Source organism: Gracilinanus agilis, chromosome 4 (assembly GCF_016433145.1).
Source record: "Gracilinanus agilis isolate LMUSP501 chromosome 4, AgileGrace, whole genome shotgun sequence".
Lineage (NCBI taxonomy): Eukaryota > Metazoa > Chordata > Mammalia > Didelphimorphia > Didelphidae > Gracilinanus > Gracilinanus agilis.
In genome coordinates, this window is record NC_058133.1 from 80092445 (window position 1) to 80116705 (window position 24261).

A 24261-nucleotide genomic window follows, 5' to 3' on the forward strand; every position below is an offset into this window, starting at 1 on the left:
CTTAAAACCACCATCGGTTTTTATTCTTCAGAGATTCTGGCATCCCCAGATTCATAACCAAGTATAGCATCATTAGTATAACACTGGCTTTCTCTGTCAGGAAATAGCTTGGAAATCACTAAACGTGTTTAACAATTCCCCAAATGGAATACGTTCCTATCCCTTCCTAATTATGAAGTTTCATTCAAAGATGTTTGCAATAACTAGCCTGAATATATGTACTGATACAGCAAGAGTGAACTGGTCATCCATAGTTTTTCTGATATGACTTATACACAAATGTTTCTGGAGTTGTCATATATCTTATTGAGGAGATTCATTAATATTCCAGATGTGAATCAGGACAATATCATCCTCAAACAGGAACATCTGTGGAATCTCACTACCTAGAGCAGGAACTCTTAATCTGGAGTTCCCTTTGGGGACAGTGAGTAGAGTTAAGGAGGTCTATGAATTTGGATGTGGAAAAAAATGAAATCTTTATTTTTATTCATCTCTAAAAATTAGCATTCCCTTCAATTACGAATGTAAGTAAGAAACCATTATTATTTTTTAACTGAAAAATTTTATTTAATTAATTGATTTTAAATATTTTTCCATGGTTACATGATTCATGTTCTTTCCCTCTCCTATTCCTCCCTCCTCTCCCCCTATCCCCATAACCAACGAGTAATTCTACTTAGTTTTAACATATATCATTGATCAAGATTTATTTCCATATTATTAATATTTGCATTAGGGTGATTGCTTAGAGTCTTAGAGACTTTAAATATGACTCATTTTTGTTTCATGGACAGATGGATTTCATAATGCTTGCACCTTCAGTCTGGAAGAAGAAGAGGAACCAGATGGTGGTGGATCAAGTGAATTCACTTTATTCCCAGAAGACCTCGTGGCAGAACAGCTGACCTACATGGATGCAGTATGTACTGTCATTGTGCTGTAGACAGACCAGAAACTTGCTATGGCTCAAGGGAGGATGGAATGGTTAATCTGATTTGTTTTCGATATTTTCAAGTCTTTGATCATTGTAAGCTATTTCTGTCTATATAGACTGAAGCAATTTTATGGGTAATTCAAGGGGAAAAGTTCCTTTTTTTGCCCTGAACATTCAAAAATTTCATGAGAATGTATAGTGTATATGGGTTATATAAGGATCATAAAGAGGTCAGGGCATAAAGTGGGATGGAATAGTCACTTATTCCTCATGTTGATTATATTTTGTAGTTCATTTCTTTTGCTGTTATTTTTGTCATCAGATAGATGATTTGAATCATTGAAATTTCAGGACACACTATAATTAGAATTATTTCAGAAAAGTTTGAATTTAATTACATAATTATATATTATATGACATGGTATATTATTAAGTTATATGTTATATATAAATATCACATATGATATTATTATAAATGTTAAACTTTTGGTTTATTTTTGCCTGATAGACTGCAGAAATTGTGATACCATATTCAGCAAGGGAGCAGATAGATTATGGAAAAGGAAGGGTTTTATTTTTTAACACATTGAGGTTGTAGTGGGACATCAGCATTAACGTCAACATCAAGAAAGTATTAAGTTTGTGCTCTGGGCCAGGTCAGTTACTGACTGTATGAAGTTCTGAAGACACAAAGAAAGGCAGAAAACAGTCCCTGCCCTCAAAGAGTGCACTGTCTGCTGGGAGGAGACAACATGCAGGCAACTATGTATAAACATTCTAGATACAGAGAAGAGTAGAGTTAATCTCAGACGGAAGGAAGGACTAACATTCTTGCAGAAGGTGAGATTTTAGATGATACTTGAAGGAAGCCAAGGAAGCCAGGAAGCAGAAATGCTGAGGGAAAGCATTCTCCATGGGGAACAGCCAGTGAAAGTGCTCAGAGCGAAGAGATGGAGTATTTTTGTTTGAGGAACAGCAAGGAGGTCGGTGTCCCTGGATCAAAGTGCATAGGTGCAACAGTAAGGCATGAAAAGACTAAAAATAGGGAGTGTGGTGGGGAGAGGGGCTGGTTGTGAGGGCTTTGACCATCAAGCAGAGGATTATATATTTTGATTCTGGAGATACTAGGGTGCCATTAGGTTTTATCAAGTGGTGGAAGAGGATGACAAAGCTGACCTGCACTTTAAGAAGATCGCTTTGCCAGCTAAGTAGGGATACACTTAGGGGAAGAGAGATCAACCTTTTTAGTAGTTGAGGCATTAAGTGATGAGGGCCTGCACTGGGGTGGTAGCAGTGTCAAGGGAGAGAAGAAGGCATAGAGGAGAGATGCTGTGAATTTAGAATAGTCAGGCTATGTTAACATATTGGATATGAAAGATGAGAGAGTGAAGAGTTGAAGATGACACCTAGGTTTTTGAATCTTTTGTGACTAGGGGCATGTTGGTACACTTGACAGCAATGGGGAAGTTTGAAAGAGGATGAGGATTTTTTGAGGAAATAGTGCATTTAGTTTTGAATGTGATGTTTAAAATGTCTATTAGAATTCAGTTTGAGATGTCAAATAGGCAGTTAGAAATGCAAGCCTATATATATATATATAGGTCAGAAGAGAGGCTGAGGGATAGATAAATAGATCTGAGAATGATTTGCATAGAGATGATAATTGAATCTATGAGAGCTGATGAGATCATCAAAGGAACTTTAAAGAGGGATAAGAGAAGAGGGCGCAGGACAGAAACTTGGAGGGTATACACAGTTAGTGAGTGCCTCTTGTTTAAAAATCCAATAATGGAGACAGAGAAGGAACCATCAAATTGGTAGAATTCGAAGAGAGCAATGTGACAAAAACCTAGAGAGATGAGAAAATCAAGGAGAAAAGGATGACTAATACTGTCAAAGGCTGCAGAGAAGACAAGAAGAATAAAGACTGAACAAAAGCCATTAGATTTGGTGATTAAGAGCCCCTTGGTAAGTTTGGAGAGAAAAGTTTTGGTTGGGTGATAAAGTTGGAGGCCAGAGAGTTAGGAGTTTGAGAGGAGGCACTAATTATAGACAACCTTCTCAAGGAGTTTTGGCCACCTAGCCTAGGAGAGATAAGGGATAGGTTATCAAGGTGATGGGGATGTCTATATCAGGTAAAGGGTTTTGAGGGTGGGGACAAGATCAGTGATTTTGTAAGCATCAAGGAAATAGCCCTTGGGTTGGAAGAGATTAAAGATTAATGATAGAGCTGGGGTGATAGCAATATGCTGGAGAAGAGGGGATAGAATAGGATTATATAAGTATCTAGAAAGGTTTGTCTTGTCAAGGAGAAGGACCTTCCCTTTATCTGAAACAAGAATGAAGGAATCTGAAGTGGGGGAAGACTTGAATGATGTGAGATGAGGAAGGAAGAAGAGGGAACTCAGCAAATGCCCTCAGTATTTTCAGTTAAATATGAGGCAAGGTTCTCAGTTGAGAGGATGATAGGAGGAAAAGTCATGAGAGGTTTGAGGAGGTTTGTGGAAAGATGAAAAAGGTCTGAAAAATCCATGGAAGTGAGTTGACATGAAACTCAGTTGAAATTATGTAACCCATATTTGTACTGCAATGTGATTTGTTTTATAATTTTCTCTGGCTTCATTCAGCAGCACACGAATAGGAATAAAGAGTAGATGTCTGTGGAGCTGAGATAGGGTGAAGGAATAGGTCATATGAAATGAATGTACTGAGGAACTGAGAAGTTAGGGTTTTTGAGGGACTAAGCTTGGAAAGTAGAGTGTCCTGGGGGAACAGTATCTATGATTACAGATACCAGAATCATAATTAGGTAATAAATATAGATAGAATGAACCTCAAAGGAGAAAAAGTTACTAAGTATTAGTTATAGAAGAAAAGCCTAGAAGTTATGGGGGAAGGCAGGGAAGAGTGAAAATACAGCTAGGACTGGAAAGAATGGCCAGGAGGGGCCTATGTCCTCAAGGGGGAACTCTTCATGATATGAGAAGATGGAAACAGTGAGAAAGGAAAAGACTTAAGATGAAAGTGGCACAGGCATTTCAGAGAGCAAAGTAGAAGAGATAGTTTGTTTCTGGGACCCTGAATAGATGGGATTTAAGGGTATAGTAATAAAGCAATGGAAAAAGGAAATGTGTTTTCTACCATTGTAGCTGAAGCTTCAGAATCACTAAGATAGGAAGATGACTGGGTTGGAGTATGCTAATCATTGAGGAATGAATTCAGGAAAATAACAGTCCCCAGGCAGCCAGGTGAGCCAGTAGTGAAGTTACAATATGAAGGTGGTTCCAAGGAGAGATGCACAAAACATTGAGGCTGCCTCAGGGTGGAGTTGTTCTGGGCTTAGGCAGCAAAATGTATGCAGAAGGGGGTTTGGGGAGGGCTACCCACATGGGGTAGTGAGGCTCTGTCAGATCTAGGAAAAGGACCCTCATCCCAATTCAGTCAGTCAGCCAGATGTATAACATGCCTACTAGGTACAGGCACTGTCCAAGGGGCTAGGATACAAGTACAACAGATGGAGCCATTTTTCCTTGCCAAGGAGGCATCCAGTAGGGTTGCCGACTCTCAGCCATGTGACCCTAGGCAAGTCTCTCAGTCTCACTTAGCCTTAGTTTCCTTATCTATGAAATAGAGATAATAAGAGCACAGCTCTTTTTGTGGTTTGTTTTGAGGATCACATGAGATAAAAATGTAAACTGTTTAGTAAACCATAAGGTACCATATAAATAGTATTATTGTTGTAACTGATGATAAAAATAAGTCTAGAAGAGAAATGTTGGCTTGGGATTGCAAGAAGGGATATTGTGGGACTGGAGGTTGTGGAAGTTCAGGAAGACTATGATCTAGAAATGAGATTAGAGTCAGAGAGGTCAGGATCCAAGAAGAAAAGCAACTTCTAATGATGGTAAATTCTAAAGGGAGAGAAACCATGTTTTTAGGTGGCCTGGGCAAAGTGGAGATGAAAGCCATAGGAGATGAAGAAGCTGATGGACTGGAAGGCCAAGGTATTAGGAGGATTAAAAGCTTGGATATTCCATGTCCTTAGGATACCTTCTCATCCCCCTCCCATCCCCACTCCCCAGACACTTAATAAGAAGAAAGAGTGGCATAGTGGGAAGAGCAGTGACCCTAAAGTTAGAAGAGCTGGTTTCAAGTTTAGACTTTGACACGCAATAGCTATGGGTCTCAGGGCAAGGTACTTGAACCTTTTGAGCTTAAAGGTCTTCATCTGCAAATTGGGGATAATCCTGTTCGCATTACTTACCTTATGCCAACACAGTAATTATTTTTAAATATTTTATTGATGTCTTTTGCTTTTACATCAATTATAATTTCCTACTCTTTCCTTTCCTCTAGTCCCTTTTAAAATTCTTTAAACTTTAAAATGTTTATATATGTGTGAACCATGTGGGATCCTGAGGAGTCCAACTATTCTGTGATCAAATTAGTTTAGAAAATGCAGAATGAATTAATGTGTTGATGAAAGATACCCTAAATAGCATAGATTCTACATGTTAATGCTCCTAGGCCACTGACCTCTCTCACATATAACCCTATTAGTCATATTAGTTCAGGGTAAAATTGAACACCTACCTGAGAATTATCATTTATACAATAACCATAGCAAGAGAGGCAGCATGATGTTGTGGGCAAAGATTTGGTCTAGAAGTCTGGAAGACTTGGGTTATACCATGCTTCTGATTCACAGTAACTGTATGTTCCTTGACAAGTCTCTTAGACCCTCCATGTCCTGGGTAACTCTGATGCTGGAAAGTATAGAGCAGCAGTTATTTGTATCATTAGAAAGAAATTCCTCATGGAGAGTTCCTTACATGAAAGCACAGGCCCATGTGCACGCGCGCACACACACACATACACACACACACACACACACACACACACACACACGTAGAGTTTACTAATTGTGCCCCTGAGGATGACATTAAGAGACCTGGTCCTCAGACCATTCAATTTTTCCCCTTTTGCTCTGTGGCCTCTTATCTTGATTGTACTTTATTTTCCTCCATTTGAAAATAATAGTAATTAGTGACACTTTTGCTTTTCTAGGGAGACGTGCTATTATGAATAAAGTCTTAAGTGGTTGACATATACCTTTTCAGAAATATATGATTAAAAGTATCTAGGAAATGCTATTGATATTGTTTTGAGGTGATAGAATCAGAGAACCTTAGTGTTGGAAGGAAGAGGCCATCAAGTGTACAATGAACGAATCTGTTCTACAACATCCCCTTCAAGCAGTTGTCCAACTCATACTTGAATGCTTTCAGTGATAGATACTATAAGAAAGTCACCTTTCTTACGAGGCAACCCCTTTGATTTTTAGACAACCCTTATTGTTAAGACATTCTTTTTTACTGCCTTCCTTGAAATGTTCACTCGCTGGCACCAATTCTTCCCTCCAGGACTCAGCAAAATACTTCCAATCCCTCTTCCCACATGATAACTCTGCAGCGCCTGAAGACTACATTCATATCCCTCCCCCCCCCCCCAAGTCTTCTTTTCCCTAAGCTAAATAGCCACAATTCCTAGTCATTAGCCCCCTCCTGTTAAGTCTTAGTGATACCAATGAGATCATATTAATTTCCCCATTTGTTAAATTGTCAAGTTCACATTCTTCATTGCCTAGAGCTGGATAAGTCCCTTAACCGCTCCGTGCCCTGGCAACAATCTAAGATTATAAGTTATATATCGGTTGCCCATCAGCATTAATAGAAGGAGTTTCTTATACCAATAAAATCATAGTTCTGTATTTTTAAAAATTAGCTTACATGGAAGGTGGCATAGTTTATTAATTTCAGTAGAGACCCCAAAACACAAACTGATCTTTTTATTCTTACCTGTTCTTTTCTCCTGTGACTTACTTTTTAAGGATCTTCAACTACTTCCCTTGATCAATAGTCTCTAAAGGTCCACATGGGCTTGCTTACCAAGTAGACACTATTAACGCATATTGAATTCAGTCAACTTATTTTCTGTCATTGGTTTATAGCTCCCATTCTGTGAGATTTAGTAAGAATACCAATTATATATATTAATTACTTTAGCCTATTCAAGAGCACATAAAAAAGCAAGTCAAGTAAAAGGGATTTAGTTGTTCATTCATGAAATACCAATTTACAGATGACCCTGATGACGTGTTTTGCCATATGAAAAAGTCTCTGTTGTCTTTAACATCAATTCCTCTCTTGTTCTAGGAACTATTCAAGAAAGTAGTACCACATCACTGCCTGGGTTGTATTTGGTCTCAAAGGGATAAGAAGGAAAACAAACATTTGGCTCCCACCATCCGGGCCACCATCTCTCAGTTTAATACCCTCACCAAATGTGTCGTCAGCACCATCCTGGGAGGCAAAGAGCTCAAAACTCAGCAGCGGGCCAAAATCATCGAGAAGTGGATTAACATTGCTCATGTATTGCACTTGCTTTTGTTAATCTTATTTATTCTCACTAGTGACCAAACTCTCCTAGAGTTCTATCATGTTTTAGCCATTAGATTTAAACAAGTTTAAATATGGCAGGGAATAGAGTTATGTTTATTCACACTAACATAAGACATAAAGTTATTATTTTTAACTAGAATGGGGGATGTCCTTTGGGATTGTTTCCTTTTATAAGCTCCCACACTATAACTCCCTCAGGACAGGAGAAAACATCCAGTTCCTTTTGTATCCTCTTGTGGAAAGAGCACAGTACTTTGCACGCAGTGTCCAGTAGTTACTTTTTGATTCTGTGATGGCCAGTTCTCCCTTTAGTCCTAAACTTCTTTCCCAGACCTATGACAATTAGCTCTTCCAGAACTTGAGAGGAGCCACTGGCCTGCTATTGTTAAAGAGGCCTTTGAGATAATTTATTTATCCCTCACATTTTTCAGATGAGGAAACATGTCCAAAGATGGAAAATAACTTGCCCATCCATGGTTATACAGCTAGTAAATTTGTTTTTTTCATTTGTTTAAGTTTGTGAATCTTCTTTTGAAAACCATTCCTTACCTTAGATGACTTCCCATTCCTGGGTGGTTCTTGGGGTTATAACTATGTCAGTTCTTTTTATGCTCAGATATTAGGATTTTATTGGTGAGATCTGACAGAAACACTCTCCTCCCCGACACACACACACACACACACACACACACACACACACACACACACACACACACACACACACACAGTTTCTCTGACTTAAACTCTTTGTGGATTTTCTCTATGGACAGACTCTGTTCTCAGGCCCTTCTCATAGATGAGGCTTGTTCCAACATTTCATAGACTGCATTCTTGTTCTCTTTTTCAAACTGAAGAAGAGGACAACTGTTTTTTATCCGTATTAAACTTTTTAGTCTGCTGCCATAGAATGCCTGAGGGCTTTTTTTTTTTTTTTTGCCAAGGAAATAGACTTTACTTTTCTGTCCCATGGACTTGGGGACCCCTAAATAATAGTAGTAGGGTGACTACAAAGTAGGAAGGATTAGACAAGATTTGCTTTTTTTCCAGTTCATTTTTTAAAAATCCTTACCCTCTGTCTTAGAATAGGTACCAAGTATTGGTTCCAAAGCAGAAGAGTGGTAAGGGCTAGGCAGTAGGTGCACACAGCTAGGTAATGTCTGAGGCCAGATTTGAATCCAAGACCTCTCATCTCTCATGCTAGTTGTCAATCCACTGATCTACCTCAGTGGCCTCCTGGTTCATTTTTAATTAAACCTAATTTCTTGTAGTAACAATCAAGATACCAACCCAGGTCTCCTGACTCTTTCCATTAGGCATTCTGCTTCTTCTAGGTAACTAGATTGAGAAGTTGGATTTCATAACTCTCAAGTCAATGTTCCTTTTCTTTTCTTTTTTCAAAGGAGAGATACATTGATACATATATTAAAGTATTATCCTTTACACAGTAGACCTGAATGTTGGGAAGGCTAGGTTTAAGTGCAGAGAGCTATGTGGTCCTGTGAATACAGCCCTAAGCTGGGCATTATAGGTCTCCCATTCTAATCCTGAAACAACTAGCCACATGAAATGTGACTTTTAATTTTCTCTACTCTATTTCTTTGTCCTTTTACTTTCCATTAAATGAGATCAATATTAATTATCTAGTCAAAGGACAATCATATCTTATGTTTGCATATACACATAGCACTTTGCAAACCTTAAAACACCATGAATATTAATTATTTTTAGTAGTAGTATTATTGTTGTTGTTGTCTTGGACCTCTGATTATTATTTCTAGACTTGATCTGGAAACTCTCTTTTCCAATCCAGATGAACAACTCTTTTGCAATTTATAATTGTAAAACTAACACTAAGAAGTTAATTATTTGTTCATGGTCACATAGAAACTGTGTTTCAGAGGTAGAATTTAAACCCAGGTTTTCCCAACTTCAAGGCTTAACTTTCCATTATGCCATTCTTCTTATCAACTATAACAGTCAACAGCTAGCTACTGAACACCAACCATGAGCTAAGGAGTTGTAATGGCCATAAAAGCTAAAACCTCCTCCTCACTCTCCACCTCCAGAAACTCAAAGTATTTAAGAAGATTTAAGAAATATAGATATAGAATTGAAACTGGAGGAATTTCTGAGAAATACAAATGATACAGTATGTCTGAAGAAGAGTTTAGAGAAGGGAGAAGAGATCGCCGTGGCTTTTTTTTTTTAAACCCTTATTTTTTTATTTAATAACAATTTTAAGACAGGGAATCAGAAAAGACTTAGAACACCAAGGTTAAGAGACTTGCCTGGGATGGCGCAGCTAGGAAGTGTCTATGAGGCCAGATTTGAACCCAAGACCTCCAAACACCAGGCCTGGCACTCTGTCCACTGTGCTCCCCTTGCTGTCGGTTTTTTTAGGAAAGAATTCACAGAAAAATTTGCCTCAAGTAGAGCTTTGAAGTATAGGTAGAATCTGAACGTGCAATGTTTAATAGCAAATTGGGGGGAAAAAAGTATCTTATCCTGACAAATGACAGTAAAATCTATCACAAGAACATGATTCCTCTGTGCACATCATATTCTGTGCTCAAATGATGACTTATTCCAATTACATTAAAAAATTTTTTTTAAACCCTTAACTTTTGCATATTGGCTTCTAGGTGGAAGAGTGGTAAGGGTGGGCAATGGGGGTCAAGTGACTTGCCCAGGGTCATACAGCTGGGAAGTGTCTGAGGCCGGATTTGAACCTAGGACTTCCCGTCTCTGGGCCTGGTTCTCAGTCCACTGAGCTACCCAGCTGCCCCCCCCCCATTACATTTTAAATGTTCTGTATTAGTAACTATAAAATAGAAATATAAAGCAATTAAAATATCTTAGATACAATAATTTTTTTAAATGATAGATGTTATCAAAGATTTTCTGTGTTGTGTCCTGGGAGATCTTTTAGAGTAGTCTCTTGGAAGCAGGAAATTCAAAGTTCATTTTCACACTCAGTCTTATTTTCTTTTTCCTATGTCATTCATAGAAAGTTGTTGTTTTTTTCTATTGTAGGGATATTTGAAAGAAAGCAAATCATTTAGAAGTAAGAAAAGCATTTTGGCTAAACATGATGAACTTTACTTAGGCTGATCTGAATCCCATCATTTTACCTTTTGTTATCACACCCCTAGAATATTCCTTCCTTTTCTAGAAATGTAGCCAGATGCCTTCTTGTCCCTTTGCTGAAGCGAAGACTCTTTAGTAATACTTTCCATATGTTTATTATAATTTGGACACAAAAGCTGGACCTGAGTTCCTCTGTTGCAAGTTTCTTAATTCTTAGAGCATGACTCTTGGGGGCTGAACCTTTGTTGAACCATATTCATGGGGCTGGGCTTCTGGCACCATGATCTGGTGCATTTTTCTAAGAGAAGGACATTAAGATATTTATAGAGAAAGAACATGAGCAGTTATTATGAATTCCATAGGTATTGGTTCTAAAGACAATGTCAGCTGGGGGTCTAGAGGTTGTTAGTTTGTTTGACAAGGTTTTAAAAAGTCAAATTTGGTGCCTGCCCAATTAGAGAGAAAGCCTTTCTTCTTCAAAGTCATGTCCAAACCATGCCACTGATGCAGCCCTTTGAGCAAGATCTGAGTAGAAAATAAGCCAGCTTGGTTGGTGCGGGCCACTTTCCATGGAGGCTCCTATGTATGAAATCAAGTCCTTGCTCACATTGCTGCTTTGCCCGAAAAGAGAAACATGTTGCTCACACGCTTAAGCATAAGGGCATCTTCTTGTAACAGACCAGTCTGCCCATGACAACATCTGCCCTCTCTGGGCAGAGATTAGCGTCCTACGTGACCATAATCATTTGGCTTTCCTCGATGACTTGGTTTTTGAGACACACACCTCTCCTCTTGTGAGATTCAGCCAGAAAGTCTGTGGTGCCCAAGATCTTTTTTAAAACTGCCAGCATTGTAGGCTCCACATGGAAATTCAAGCTTCTTGAGGAGGACTCTGCTTTTTACTGTGAATATAACCTTCACTTTCTGTTTTGTTTTAAAATACTACCCAAATTGAATTTTGTTTAAAAAATCCAGGTTATTTTTTGAAGCTCTGAAGTACAAAGGTGATTTTGAATGTTTATGGTAGTGGGACAAGCCAATTTTAAACAAAATGTGTCTTGAAAATATGTGTGCATGCACACACACACACAGTTTTTTTTCCCCTCTTGGGCTAGAACATGAAAGCATAGGTTCAATTTGTGGTAAAGTTATACTGCCAAGTTATATATATTTATATATATGTAAATATACACACACACACTCACACTGCTCTACATGCATAAGCATTTGTACTTTTGAGCTTACTGTAGATGTTGTCTTTTTTTTTTTTTTTTTTTTTTTAAACCCTTAACTTCGGTGTATTGTCTCATAGGTGGAAGAGTAGTAAGGGTGGGCAATGGGGGTCAAGTGACTTGCCCAGGGTCACACAGCTGGGAAGTGGCTGAGGCCGGGTTTGAACCTAGGACCTCCTGTCTCTAGGCCTGGCTCTCAATCCACTGAGCTACTCAGCTGCATGTAGATGTTGTCTTATTAAATATAATTGGCAGCAGTCACCTTAAGCATAGTGCATTCATTTTTTTGAGCCAAGTTAAGTCAGCAAGCATTTCTTAAATACCAGTGCCTGGCACTGTGCTAAACAGGGGGGATATAAGGCCCAAAACAGTCTCTGCCCTCAAGGAACTCACAGTCTAATGAGGGAGATAACTGTAAACAACTATACACAAACAAGATGTCTACAGGAAGGCACTAAGATTATTAAGGAGCACTGAGAAAGCCTTCCTAGAGAAGATGGAACTTTAGTCAGGATACATAGATATGTGTGTGTATGTGTATGTGTATGTGTGTGTGTGTGTGTGTGTATACACATTTTTTTTTTATTATGGGGTGTGAGAAGTCATATTTTACAGGCAACTGAACATTTCCAGAGGAGTCAAGGCTGCTTTCTGTAGCATGACTCTGAAGACTCACCTCTTCTGTGTTTTTATGGGGAAAGCTGGAAGCTACAAAATTGTAATAGCTTACGCCAAAAATACATATATGTTATAAAATGTAATACATATGTATATATATGTACAGAAAGAGACAGACAGACACAGAAATAGAGAGAGAGAAAACAAAGCAAAATGATGAAGTCCCAAAATATAAGTGTTTCAGGGTTGGAGGAGGAAGTGAGGACCCTCCCCGACCCTTTTGATGTTGGGTATTTATACAGCTGCCTATTTAGTGGTGAGAATTCATAACAGCTGAGACAGCTAAAACAGGAAACCACTGACCTACTGTAATATTGATATTTAAATGTCTTTTATTTCTTAATCACTCCCCTTGCAGGAATGTAGGATCCTGAAGAATTTTTCCTCGTTGAGAGCCATCGTTTCAGCCCTGCAGTCTAATTCAATTTATCGGTTAAAAAAGACTTGGGCTTCCGTCCCAAAGTAAGTTCCTAGGTGTCTCTTCTAATTTATTTTTCTTTTGGCTGAGAAATAATTGCTAGCTAACTATATCCTCATGGATACCCATTTTTAAAGCTTGTATTAGGCTAGGGAGAGAAAAACATTTGAGGTTTTTCATGTGTGGCAAGTAGGAAGGAAGGTGTATTTTATGTAACTAAAGTCAGCAAATATTTATTAAGAGCCTAATGTATATAAAATGGGAGAGTAGGTATTGGGGGCTGGAGACAGATGAAAATTGATGCGGGTTCTGTCCCCTTGGGGCATTTGCTCTAACAGATGTATATGATACATATAGAAAGAAGTAGGTTACAAGACAGAATGGGATAAAGCCAAGGGAAATAAGGACCAAATGGCCCAGGAAGATGAGAGGAGGGAGAGAACATTGAACTAAGTAAAACAGATAGACCCGTGCTTTAGGAAGAATATTTTGGCAGCTGTGTGAAGGGCAGACTGGAAAGGGGAGATATTGGATGCAGAGAAACCAATTGAGAGACTACTCCATTAGTTCATGTTTGAAAGAATGGGGTAGCAATGTGCTTGTGAGAGGAGGGAATGGATTCAAGAGATGCTGTGGCATCAGAATCCACATGATTCATCCATTTCATTCAGTTCATCAATTCGTCAGGGTGTTTATAGATGACAGAGAAGTAAAAATAAAAAGTGGCTCTTGAGTTTTCAGCTTTGGACATGTGAGAAAATAGTGTTATCATGAACGGTAAAAAACCAAAATTGAGAGCAGCAATAGGTTTGGGAGGGATAGATGATGAATAATTCAACAAATGTTTAGTTAGAATGAGGCTTTGTTCTACCACGTATGTAGGAAATCAATTCATTATAACAAGCTTAAATGTTGTGGGCTTTTTAGAAAAATTAAAAAATAAAAATCGTTGCCCTGTTGCAACCAGTCATTAAAGGATTTTAGGAGGTTATTTAAGGAGTGTATTCCATCTAGTTTTGAGGGGGGAAAAACAAATATTAAATAATTATTTTAGCATCTCCTTGCTATTACTGAGTGTGATTTCCGCCATGACTAAAATAACTCTGGTTTAAAACACACAGTTCTAATGGAGGGCCATTTATTTCCCCAGTCCAGTAAGGTGCCATTTAAAAATTGCTACTTTAGTCCAGCCTTGCTGGCTTGAAGAAATGCCACCACTCTCTCTCAACTGGACCAGTGGAACTCCTCACATTTTGTGATTATCTTTATTCAAATTTCTTATTTGAAGCAACTAGGACCTAACTTAATTTTCTTATTGTTATACTGGATTATTTCTTCCATATAACAAACTTCCATTTGAAGACAAAAAGAGCTCTATTCAGAGCAGGATAGGATAATCTGAGTCTCGGTTAGTACTGATTCTAGGCAATGATGTTTGTAGTCACTGATACTGTATAGTTTTTAATTTAATGCTCACTAGTCTGGCATCTTCAAAACACTTGAGTTTTAGTAGTTGGAATAGCAGATATTGGCAAGTGTATATGGAATGGATATTTATTATTATTTTATAGGATTTTTTCATTCCAAGACATTTTGTAGTTCATTCTATGTAGTAATCTATTTTACTCTCTTGCCCCTTCTTTCCTCAGCTTATTCAAATTAGGTATTTCCTTTGTAAAAAGATGATATATTAATTTACAATTATTATTTCATTTGATCTTCATAAAAACCTTGGGGGTAAGTGCTGTTATTATCCCCCTTTTACAGGTGAGGTAACTAAATAGCAGTTACATTACTTGTCCAGGATCACACAACTAGTAAGTGTCTGAGTTTATATTTGAACTCAGATCTTCCCAATTCAAAGGCCAATACTCTATCCACTGAACCGCCTAGCTGTTAGAATTATCTGGAAGAATGAAGGATGACAAGTGAACAGAGTGCTCCTTTGGTATGCTTGCAGTTTCAAGAAGAAGTTGAGAAAGTCTTCAGCATCATGGGTGAACCTTGGGGAGATTATGGACAAGAAGACAGGATTTCTGGTCTTCAGCTTAAGATAAAAGAATGATTCTAGGGCTTGGGAGCAACTCAGGAGGGCTGGTAATAATATATTTGCCTGAAAGTCGTCATAAATCTAATCATAAGTGGTATAATGAAAAATAAGCTGCTTAACAAGCACTTCTTAAGCATCTCCTATGTACCAAGCACCATGACAAGCACTGGTTTTACAAAGAAAGCCTCTACCCTCAAGAAGTTCACAGACTAACTATGGGGGAGACAATATGCAAGAAGCTGTTCACAAATAAGCTATAGAGAGGGTAAATAAGAGATGATCTCCGAAGGAAGGAACTAGAAAGAGAAAAGAACATTAGATCTGTAAGTTCTTTAGCCTTCTTGGGCCTTAGTGTTCTCATCAGTAAAATAAAGGGCTTGGACTAAATGGCTTCTTCCTGTATTTGAGCTATGATCATCTTTAAGGGCATTCAGTTGAAAAGCAGAGGAAAAGAGAAAAAAAATACTGGTGTATTTCATCTTTACAAATTACTGTTTGTATTTCTACTTCTATCTACATCTCATCTCTCTCCCAAACTGATACCATGGAGAAATAGCTACAAAGTAGTAAAACATCAATAGTACTCAAAAAACCCAGTAACCCATAGGAGACAAAAATCCAAAAAAAGGGATAATAATAGGAGGTTTTTTTTTAAATGCCTCTAGACAAAACCACAAAATAAGGTCAACAAGCAAACTAAACTAGAGATCTTAGTGCAGTGAGGTAAATTTGGTCCCATTGATATGATGACAGAGAATTGCTAGGATAAGACAGTCTGGACTATAGCTCTGACAAAGTCTACCTAATTTAAAGGAATTGGGAAGATATGAAGAATAGTGGAGTAATGCTAAATATTAAGAAAATTCACTTTATGTAAAGAAAGCCAAGAACCAGATGGAGGAGAAGGGATAGTGAAGGACATTTAGATGGAAGTCAATTGAGGCAGAAAAAGAAGTCCTCCTACCATCAGAGTATACCATTGATCACCCAAATACAGAGAGGAAATAAACAGATATGGCAGAGAGGCATAAAACAGTAGTGATGGGGGTCTTCAAATACTGAAACCTGCTGGAAGAATCTTTTTGACAAAAGCAGAGCAGCTGATCATTTTTTAAAGTTTGTATTAATGGTAATTTCATTCTTGAAAAGGAAGTGATAGGGGAACTGCTATTCTGACCCTAAATTCTTCCTAATAAAGAGGAACTAGTTGATAAAGTAGAAGTATGGAACATTGAGGGGAATAACTACTTTATTTTAGACTTTAGAATGGAGGAGAGGAAAGTCACACTCTGATATATGTACTAGATTTGGAGAGAGAAAATTTCAAGGGGTGTAGATAAAGGATTGGGAGAATCTCCTGTACCAAGAATAAACAGGTAAAGTCACTATTAGGAAGGATGGGAAGAAACCAAGAATGAAAACCTTAATGAAATAAGTCCAGTGATGAGGGAAAGGGTGAAATGCTGTTGTAGATGGATGTGAATGCAAAGGAAATTTACCAATGAATTTAAATTTCTGAAAGATCTGTGAAAAAGATAAAAATAAGGGCAAGTAATACAGGATAAATATTATGTGATAGTATGATCCTTTAAAAATAGCATTAAAGTTGAGAATGAACTGAAGTTGATAAATCACAATCAGAACAATATAAAGGTTTTATTTTAGTTTTATCCCTATTCAGGAAAAGAGGAGTGTAAAAGAAGAGATGGGACTATTCTTTGGGATGAATGGGTTCTTGATAATGAACAAAACAGTCAGTTTGGTATAACATAAAATACTAGAAGGGAGGAAGATTTGAGTGAAAGCTTGCTTCTCTCTTCCCCTTAAAGGCATTATGTGACCATGGATCATAGAAACTGACCCTGTTTCCTTATCAATAAAATGAGGATAATATTTTGGAGTAGAAATTCCAGTTTTGCTGTGATGTCCAAATGAGATTTTATGTCTATATCTATCTATCTGTCTGTCTGTCTCTCTGTGTTTATGTATGCATGTGTAAAAGATTTATATTTGTTTATATAAATTTATGTATCCATAGATCTATATAAAAGACCTACCCAAGCCATGATATACAGTATAAATGCCATCAATTATCATTTTTGTGATTATTAATATAAATTAGTGAAAGACCAAAAAAGCAGAACTGTTACATTTTTACTTAGTTTCTGTTTTCTGTGCTAACAAAAATGTTCTGTGGACTGGAAGGACAGAACAAAGATGAGTAATAGAATTCTGAATCCAAGATAAGTGAGGAGATAGAAAGAAAACTTTTTGCCCTGGCCTAGCTTTAGAACCCAACTTATTGAAAGAACATACAAATGTGACTGTTGAGTCACTGTAAGAGATCACTGAAAGATCCCAGAACATAGGAGAGCAAAAGGGCAAATGCTATCCTTACTGTCAAAGATAAGAAGAGAGTAGCCTGTAAGCTATAAGCCAGGGATCTTGACTTTGATTTCTGGCAAAAGTCTAAAATGTTTTATAAAAGAATCATTTGTAAACATATAGAGCTCAGAAAGCCACTGACTCCATCATGAATAGCTCCTTTCCTTTGTTAAAAATAAATTTGCTCAACAGGCACAGACATGAGCGTGCTAGGACTACAATTTACTCTGATTTCAGAAAAGCATTTGACAAAGTCTTTTTTCCTATCTTTGTGGCCGAGCTGAGAAATATGGTCTAGATTATAGTATCTGAAAGTCTGCCACATGGAAAAGAGATTAGGTTTGTTCTTGGCCTCAGAGAGGAAAAAATGGGAACAATGGTTAGAAATTGCAACTAAAAATTTTCAAGTTTAATATAAGAAGGAACAATTAAAATAATGCAATAGGCTGCTTTGTGGTTCCTTCTCAATAAAGGTTGAGTAGCAAAAACTGCATCACTATCTATTGGGGATGTTACAGATAGGATCCTTGGCCAGAAATGGGTTGGATGCTATAGCCTCTGGACACATTATATTTGAGTATAAATAGACTCCAGTATATTACTCACAACACCTTACTTGAAGTTGTTAAATGCTTTTGCCAGAAAAGATGTCAGGCTCTTCATGTAATAAGAGTGAGAAATGACAACAGGTACACTGATTGTTGTGCCAGTATCCACCAGATATTAATGAAATCTGGAGAGGACTCAAGCATGTTGGATGAGTCTTCTGTGGAGGATTTATAGGACATGAACTAAAAACTTCCAGGATAAGAAAGAACATTTTGGCTGTGATCTGTACAAGGAGAGTGAGTGTCCACCCTGATGAAATCATAGCTTCTGTGCAAATATAGATCTCAACTAATTACCAATAATCCAGACTGTATTTTAGAGTGGAAAGGAACCTAAATGGTAATCTTGTTCAAATCTTATAGGAGAGTTAGCATTTATATAGCATTTGAAAAGTTTTCAAAGTGCTTTACATATGTTAATTCATTCAAACAACTTTATAAGGGAGGTGCTATCATCATCCCCCAACTTATAGATGAGAAAACTGAGACAGTAGGAGGTTAAATGACTTGTTCAGAGTCACATAGCTATTAAGTATATGATGTAGGGTAGTGATTCCCAAAGTGGGTGCTACTGCCCCCTGGTGGATGCTGCAGCGATCCACGTAGGTGGTGATGGCCACAGGTGCATTTATCTTTCCTATTAATTGCTATTAAAATAAAAAAATAATAATAATAAATAATTTCCATGGGGCTAAGTAATATTTTTTTCTGGAAAGGGGGCAGTAGGCCAAAAAAGTTTGGGAACCACTGATAGGGTTTGAACTCAGATCTTCCTAATTCTAGGCCCCAGTGTTCTATCCACTGTACCATCTACATGCCTCCAAAAAAAAAAAAAAAAAAAGAATAAAAGAGATCTTTCCTACAATATATCCAACCATTAGTCACTTATCTAACTTTTGTATGAAGACCTCCAGTGAAGTCTTTCCCAAATCAGCCCATTCTACATTTGGACAGAGTTAATTTTTAGGAAGTTTTCCCTTAAAGGTACACATTTGTTCCTACTCAAATATCCATCATTATTCTTAGTTCTGTTCTCTGGGACCAAGTAGAACATGCATAATCCTATTTATCCTATCAGGTCTGCAGACACTCAAAAGCATTTATCGCATCCCTGCTAAGTCTCTTTTGCAGTCTAAATCACTTCAGTATCCTTTTTGAAGCCTTACATTTCTAATGAATAAATATTTATTTTCTGTTCCTCTCATCCACCCATCTCTGATTTAAAAGACAAAGAAAAAGTAAAAACAAAACCCTTATAACAAATTGCATATTTAAGTAAAAAAAAAAATTCCCATGTAGTCCATGTCCAAAACTGTGCTCTCCTTCTGCATCTAAATCCATCCCTTCTCTCAGGAAGTGGATAGAATCCTGATCAGTTTCTTCAACCTAATGTCATATCACTTGAACTTCAAGCCCTTCCCCAACCTGGTTGCCCTCCGTTTTATGCCCTCTAGTTTGTCAGTGTGGCTATAATCCATAATGTGGCTCCCAGAACTGTACAAAACAGTCTAGTTATGGTCTGACTAAGGCATCTGTGGAGAGTGATGGTGGTGGTGGGTGATCTGTAACGATAGACATAAAATTCCATGAAGAAATCCGGCGTACTTTGCAATATCAATGAAGTGGCCCCATATTGAAAAAGAACAGGCATACTCGTCAGGTGATGAGGGACATGTCCAACTTTGTTAAATATTTGTCAGTTACCAAGGGAAGTCCAAGCAGCCAACCAGAGATGGTGCAGGGAAGCTTTTTATTCTCTTTTCTGTCGAGTTTGGAGGGCAAAGTGCCAACAAGTCATAACTTTAATAGACCTTTACCTGGGTCACCACACAGAACTTTCATCCTTTTAGCAGACTCATAGTTTTAAAGAAACTGCTCTCTCTGTTTCAGTAAAGCTATTTCAGTGGTAATGTCTTATTTCCGGAATGCTATTATCAGGATGTCACTGCTAGGTTTAGGAGCCAGCTTCTTAGGCTCTTGTTGGGGTTATGACTTTTCTTAAAGTATCCAAGATTATCAACTCCCAGAGGGCAGAACCAAGATAATTTTTCAACTTGATTCAAATGTTCTGGGAAACTTGGAGGATTTGGAACTCTAGGACCTGGGTTCAAATGCCAATGATGACACTAGTACTTCTTTATGACCTTGGACAAATCCCTTAATCTCTGTAAACTACATTTTCCTCATCTATAAAGGGAGGTGGTTGGACTATGTGCATTCAAAATTATCTTCCAGTTCTAAATCTATGATACTAGACTTATAAGAAAATATTTTTTTCTCTTTATAGAGAACCATATCCACCTTAAAAAAAAATACCCTGCGTCTGAGATTCTGCTAAACTTAGACTTTGAGAATATCTTGTCTGGAAATGGTGCAATGATTAGAGCAGTGGGGCCTGGAGTCAAGAAAACCTGAGTTCAAATCCAGCCTCAGACACTTATTAACTATGTCGTCCTAGGCAGGTCACTTGATCTCTTTTTGCTTTAGTTTCTCCAACTGTGAAATGGGGATTATAATGGCACTTACCTCACAAGTTTGTTGTGAGTATCAAATTAGATAATATGTATAAAACACTTGGCACAGTGCCTGGCAAGAAATAGGTACTTAATAAATGTTTAACAATAATCTGGATTCCTTTTTAGCCAGTTACTGAGGAAAACTGGGATAACATATCAGCCTTTTGTTTCTCGTGTACTAATTTTTTTCTCAAATTTCTATCCCTAGGGACAGAATGTTGATGTTTGAAGAACTTTCAGATATCTTCTCTGACCATAATAATCATTTAACCAGCCGGGAATTGCTAATGAAGGTGAGCCACTATAGGAATGTAAGGTGTGATTATTACCATTGCTGGACTGAACTCATTGGGGAAACTCGTTGTGTGCCCTTTAAGTCCATCACTCCACAGGGGAGGGTCTGAAGTGACTACATGAAGAAGCCAAACTTGCTCACCTCTGCAGAGACTTGGTAGGGAAAATACAAAGTCTAATTAATTCAACATCTTCACTCCTAGATAAACAGATTGTGAAACCTGCCACACATCTGTACCTTTTTAACAAATTCCTGGGCACATCCCAAGTGCTGGCCTCTGCTGGGGAAGAGACATTAAGATTCTTCCTCAGCCCAGTCTCTCTGTAGGACAGCCATCTCCAGTGCCATAAGGAATTGCACAACAGCAGCATTTCTTGAACCAGCTGTGCTGTGCTGTGCTCTGAGCCACATGCCACATGGAGAGATTTAGAAGCCACAGGCCTTCGGGAAAGTACGGTCAAGTGTCTGGCCTTGGCTTTGCACACTGTGAGACTGGAAGGATTTGGGATTTCCTCCATCAGAAACTCAGTTTGGGAACTCCCTTCTGCAATGCACAATAGGTACACTTCTCTGGTTTAGTAAATGAGTCCTAGAGATTTAACCATCCATAGAGAGACTTGCTCAAGGCCACAGAGTTCAGAAGTGTGAAAAGTAGGATTTGAACTCAAGCCTTTAAAAAAAAAAAACACAAAACTTTACCTTAGAATAGATACTACGTATTGATTCCAAGGCAGAAGAGCAGTAAAGTATAGGCAATTGGGGTTAAGTGACTTGTCCAGGGTCACACAGCTAAGAGGTGTTTGAGGCCAAATTTGAACCCCTCCCTTCTCCAGACCTGGTTCTCTATCCACTAAGCCACCCAGTTGCCCCAAACCCAAGTCTTCTTGACTCTAAGGCCAATAGACCCTCCACCAGCTATTCCATCTACAACGTGTGGCATGTAATAGGGCTAAGGAAACGTTGAGTGAAAGACTAACCAGTTAAAGAACTTTTGTGCAGAGCAGTTTACGTGAATGAAGGACAAATAGAATCAGTGACTGCCAAAGTGACACTGAGGAGAAGGGAGGGTAGAGCCCAGTACCGTTAGTAGTTTATACCAGAAGGTGTCAGGTTGACATACACCAGAGCATTTTTACAGGGGTTTCTGTAATTGGTCATAGAATCATAGAACCAGAAAGATGGGAGAGAGCACATGAGTCATGTAGTTATGCCAAAACCCAAAGGGGGTCCCTGTCATGGCACACCTGACAGGTGTTCATCCAGTCTCTCCTTGAAGACCACCTGTAAGGGAGAACCCACTTTTTCTCAAGGCAGCCCTTTTTCCTTCTGGATCATTCTCATTGTTAGGAAGCTTTTCCTCATATCAAGCCTATTTTTTTTTCCCCTGAGGCTTCTACCCTCTTGGAAGCTCTTGGTTCTATCCTCTGAGGCTAAACGTCATGGCCTCTGTCCTAGACCTTCTCCTGGCTCAAGTGGAATCACTTCACCTGCTCTCTGGCTGGTGTCATCCTCCTGTAGAGCAGATGTTACATTCAGGCCAGTTCATGCTCATGTCTGAGTCTGGATTTGGCCCACCTGATTAACGGCACACAAGACACTCCTTGCTGAGATTGAGTTACATCTCTGCCTCACATCCCCCTGGATTTTCAGGCTTTAAATACAAATCCATCTGGTTGGAAAGGGATGGCTTAGGAGTGTCAATGTCAGTATTAATGAAACGAGACTAACTGGAGCCTTAGATTCAAATCCCTACAGTGCTGAGTCATCTTTTCAAGGTAGATAAATTGAATACCATGCAATTGTCTAAAGGAAGAATTTTGGCTGAAATCCTAGTAGCAAAACTATTTCTAGACATGAACTATTATACAAACCATTATTATTTTTTTAAAATCCTTACCTTCCACCTTAGAATCAATACTATGTATTGGTTCTAAGACAGAAGGGCTAGGCAATGGGGGCTAAGTGACTTGCCCAGGGTCACACAGCTGAGAAGTGTCTGAGGCCAGATTTGAACCTAGGACCTCCCATCTCTAGGCCTGACTCTCAATCCACTGAGCCACCCAGCTGCCCCCTCTACAAACCATTCTTAAACATAGAGGGTAAACCCCAACATTTTTCAGTCAAATTTCTAAAACTTGGCTGAAATGCCAAAGGAACTAAATACTGAGGCTAGAATATTTCCTTCTTTCTTTCTTTCCTTCCTTCTTTCTTTCTTTCCTCCCTTCCTTCCCTCCTTCCTTCCTTCCTTCCTCCCTCTTTCCTTCCATCCCCCTCCCTCCTTTCATCCCTCCTTCTATCCCTCCATCCCTCCCTCCTTTCCTTTCCTCTCTCCATTCATACTTCCCTTCTTCCTTCCCTCCTTCTCTTTATCCCTTCCTTCCTCCCTTCCTTTCTGTCCTAGTAACAATTCCAAGACAAAAGGGCAAGAGTAGGCAAATGGGGTTAATGACTTCCCAGAGTGACACAGCTAGAAGTGTCTGAGCTCACATTTGAACCCAGATCCTCCTGACTCAAGGCCTAGTGCTATATCCACTAGGTTACCTACATTACTTTCCCTTTTAAACAAATTCCACAATCATTTATTAAAAACTTTAGATTAAACATTTTTTTAAGGTAGGAGTAATCACTTTAGGAACTAGAACAACAGAAGAGGGCTAAAGCACTTTTAATCACAGAAAAGAGTAAAAACCATGATATACAATGGTAACAGGTCCCCCCCAGTGGCTGCTGCCTTCCCCCAACATCGACCCACCTCCAAGTGGGCTCTCCGCAATTGCTGTTGCTGCTAGGGGATGGGGGGAGGCCAGAGGTTGGTAGACAAAGAACCAAAGGCTACAGCAAACCCTGGCCATCCATCTAGATTTCTTCCTGAAGCACAGTGCTAAGTAGCTATTGAGAGAGATCTGAGGTTCCGATGAGATCCAGTCCCTGCCTTTAAGCCTCTGATGCAGTTAATGTGCCATGTCACCGCATATCTGTGTCTGCTTTCTCTCCTGAGACAACTCAGTGACTTAGTGCATAGAAGGCTCGCTTCAGACTTGGGCAGACCTGGGTTGAAGTTCCCCCTGCCCCATCCTGGCTATGTGACCCTCCTAGTGTCCCAGGCTCTAAGTGGCAGAGAAGGTGCTGCTGACCTGCACGAATAGGGATAGTTTCCTCTTGGAGAATTCCTTATAACAGTAGAGATCCTGGCTCTAGTTCCTGCCCCAGGATCCTAGGACGCAGCCAGAGTGGGAATTCCACGAGAGTACCTGCCCTGCGCATCCTAGTACGGGCACTACATCTCCGTCATCCACTTAGAGATTGGAGGAGCATTCTGGTTTTCATTACTTATTCATTTATCAGTTAATTCACAAGCATTTGTTAAGTGCTGGTGAGGTGACAGACATTGCTGGGACCGAGGCTACAAACACAAAAATGAAGCCATTCTTATCCGCCAGGACTTTCCCATCGAGAAGGCTCCCCCTCTATAATACGTCTGCTTATAAACATGCCAAAAACAAATTTAAGGTAATGAGGGGCATCAGGAAAAAAAAATCTCCAAGGAAGTAGAACTGAAGTGAGTATTGAAGGAAGATAGTCATTCTAGGAAGT

The 24261-nt window shown here is 38.8% G+C and overlaps 1 protein-coding gene across 2 annotated transcripts in view; it reads left to right on the forward strand.

The window, feature by feature from the left end:
- Nucleotides 1-24261, forward strand: part of RGL1 (ral guanine nucleotide dissociation stimulator like 1) — a 162769-nt gene that overhangs the window by 94559 nt on the left and 43949 nt on the right. For both annotated transcript variants that reach the window (XM_044676160.1, XM_044676161.1), the window contains exons 6-9: nucleotides 798-922; nucleotides 7153-7368; nucleotides 12754-12857; nucleotides 20581-20665. In XM_044676160.1, coding sequence (XP_044532095.1) covers nucleotides 798-922; nucleotides 7153-7368; nucleotides 12754-12857; nucleotides 20581-20665 — 530 coding nt within the window. The remainder of the gene's footprint in view (nucleotides 1-797; nucleotides 923-7152; nucleotides 7369-12753; nucleotides 12858-20580; nucleotides 20666-24261) is intronic.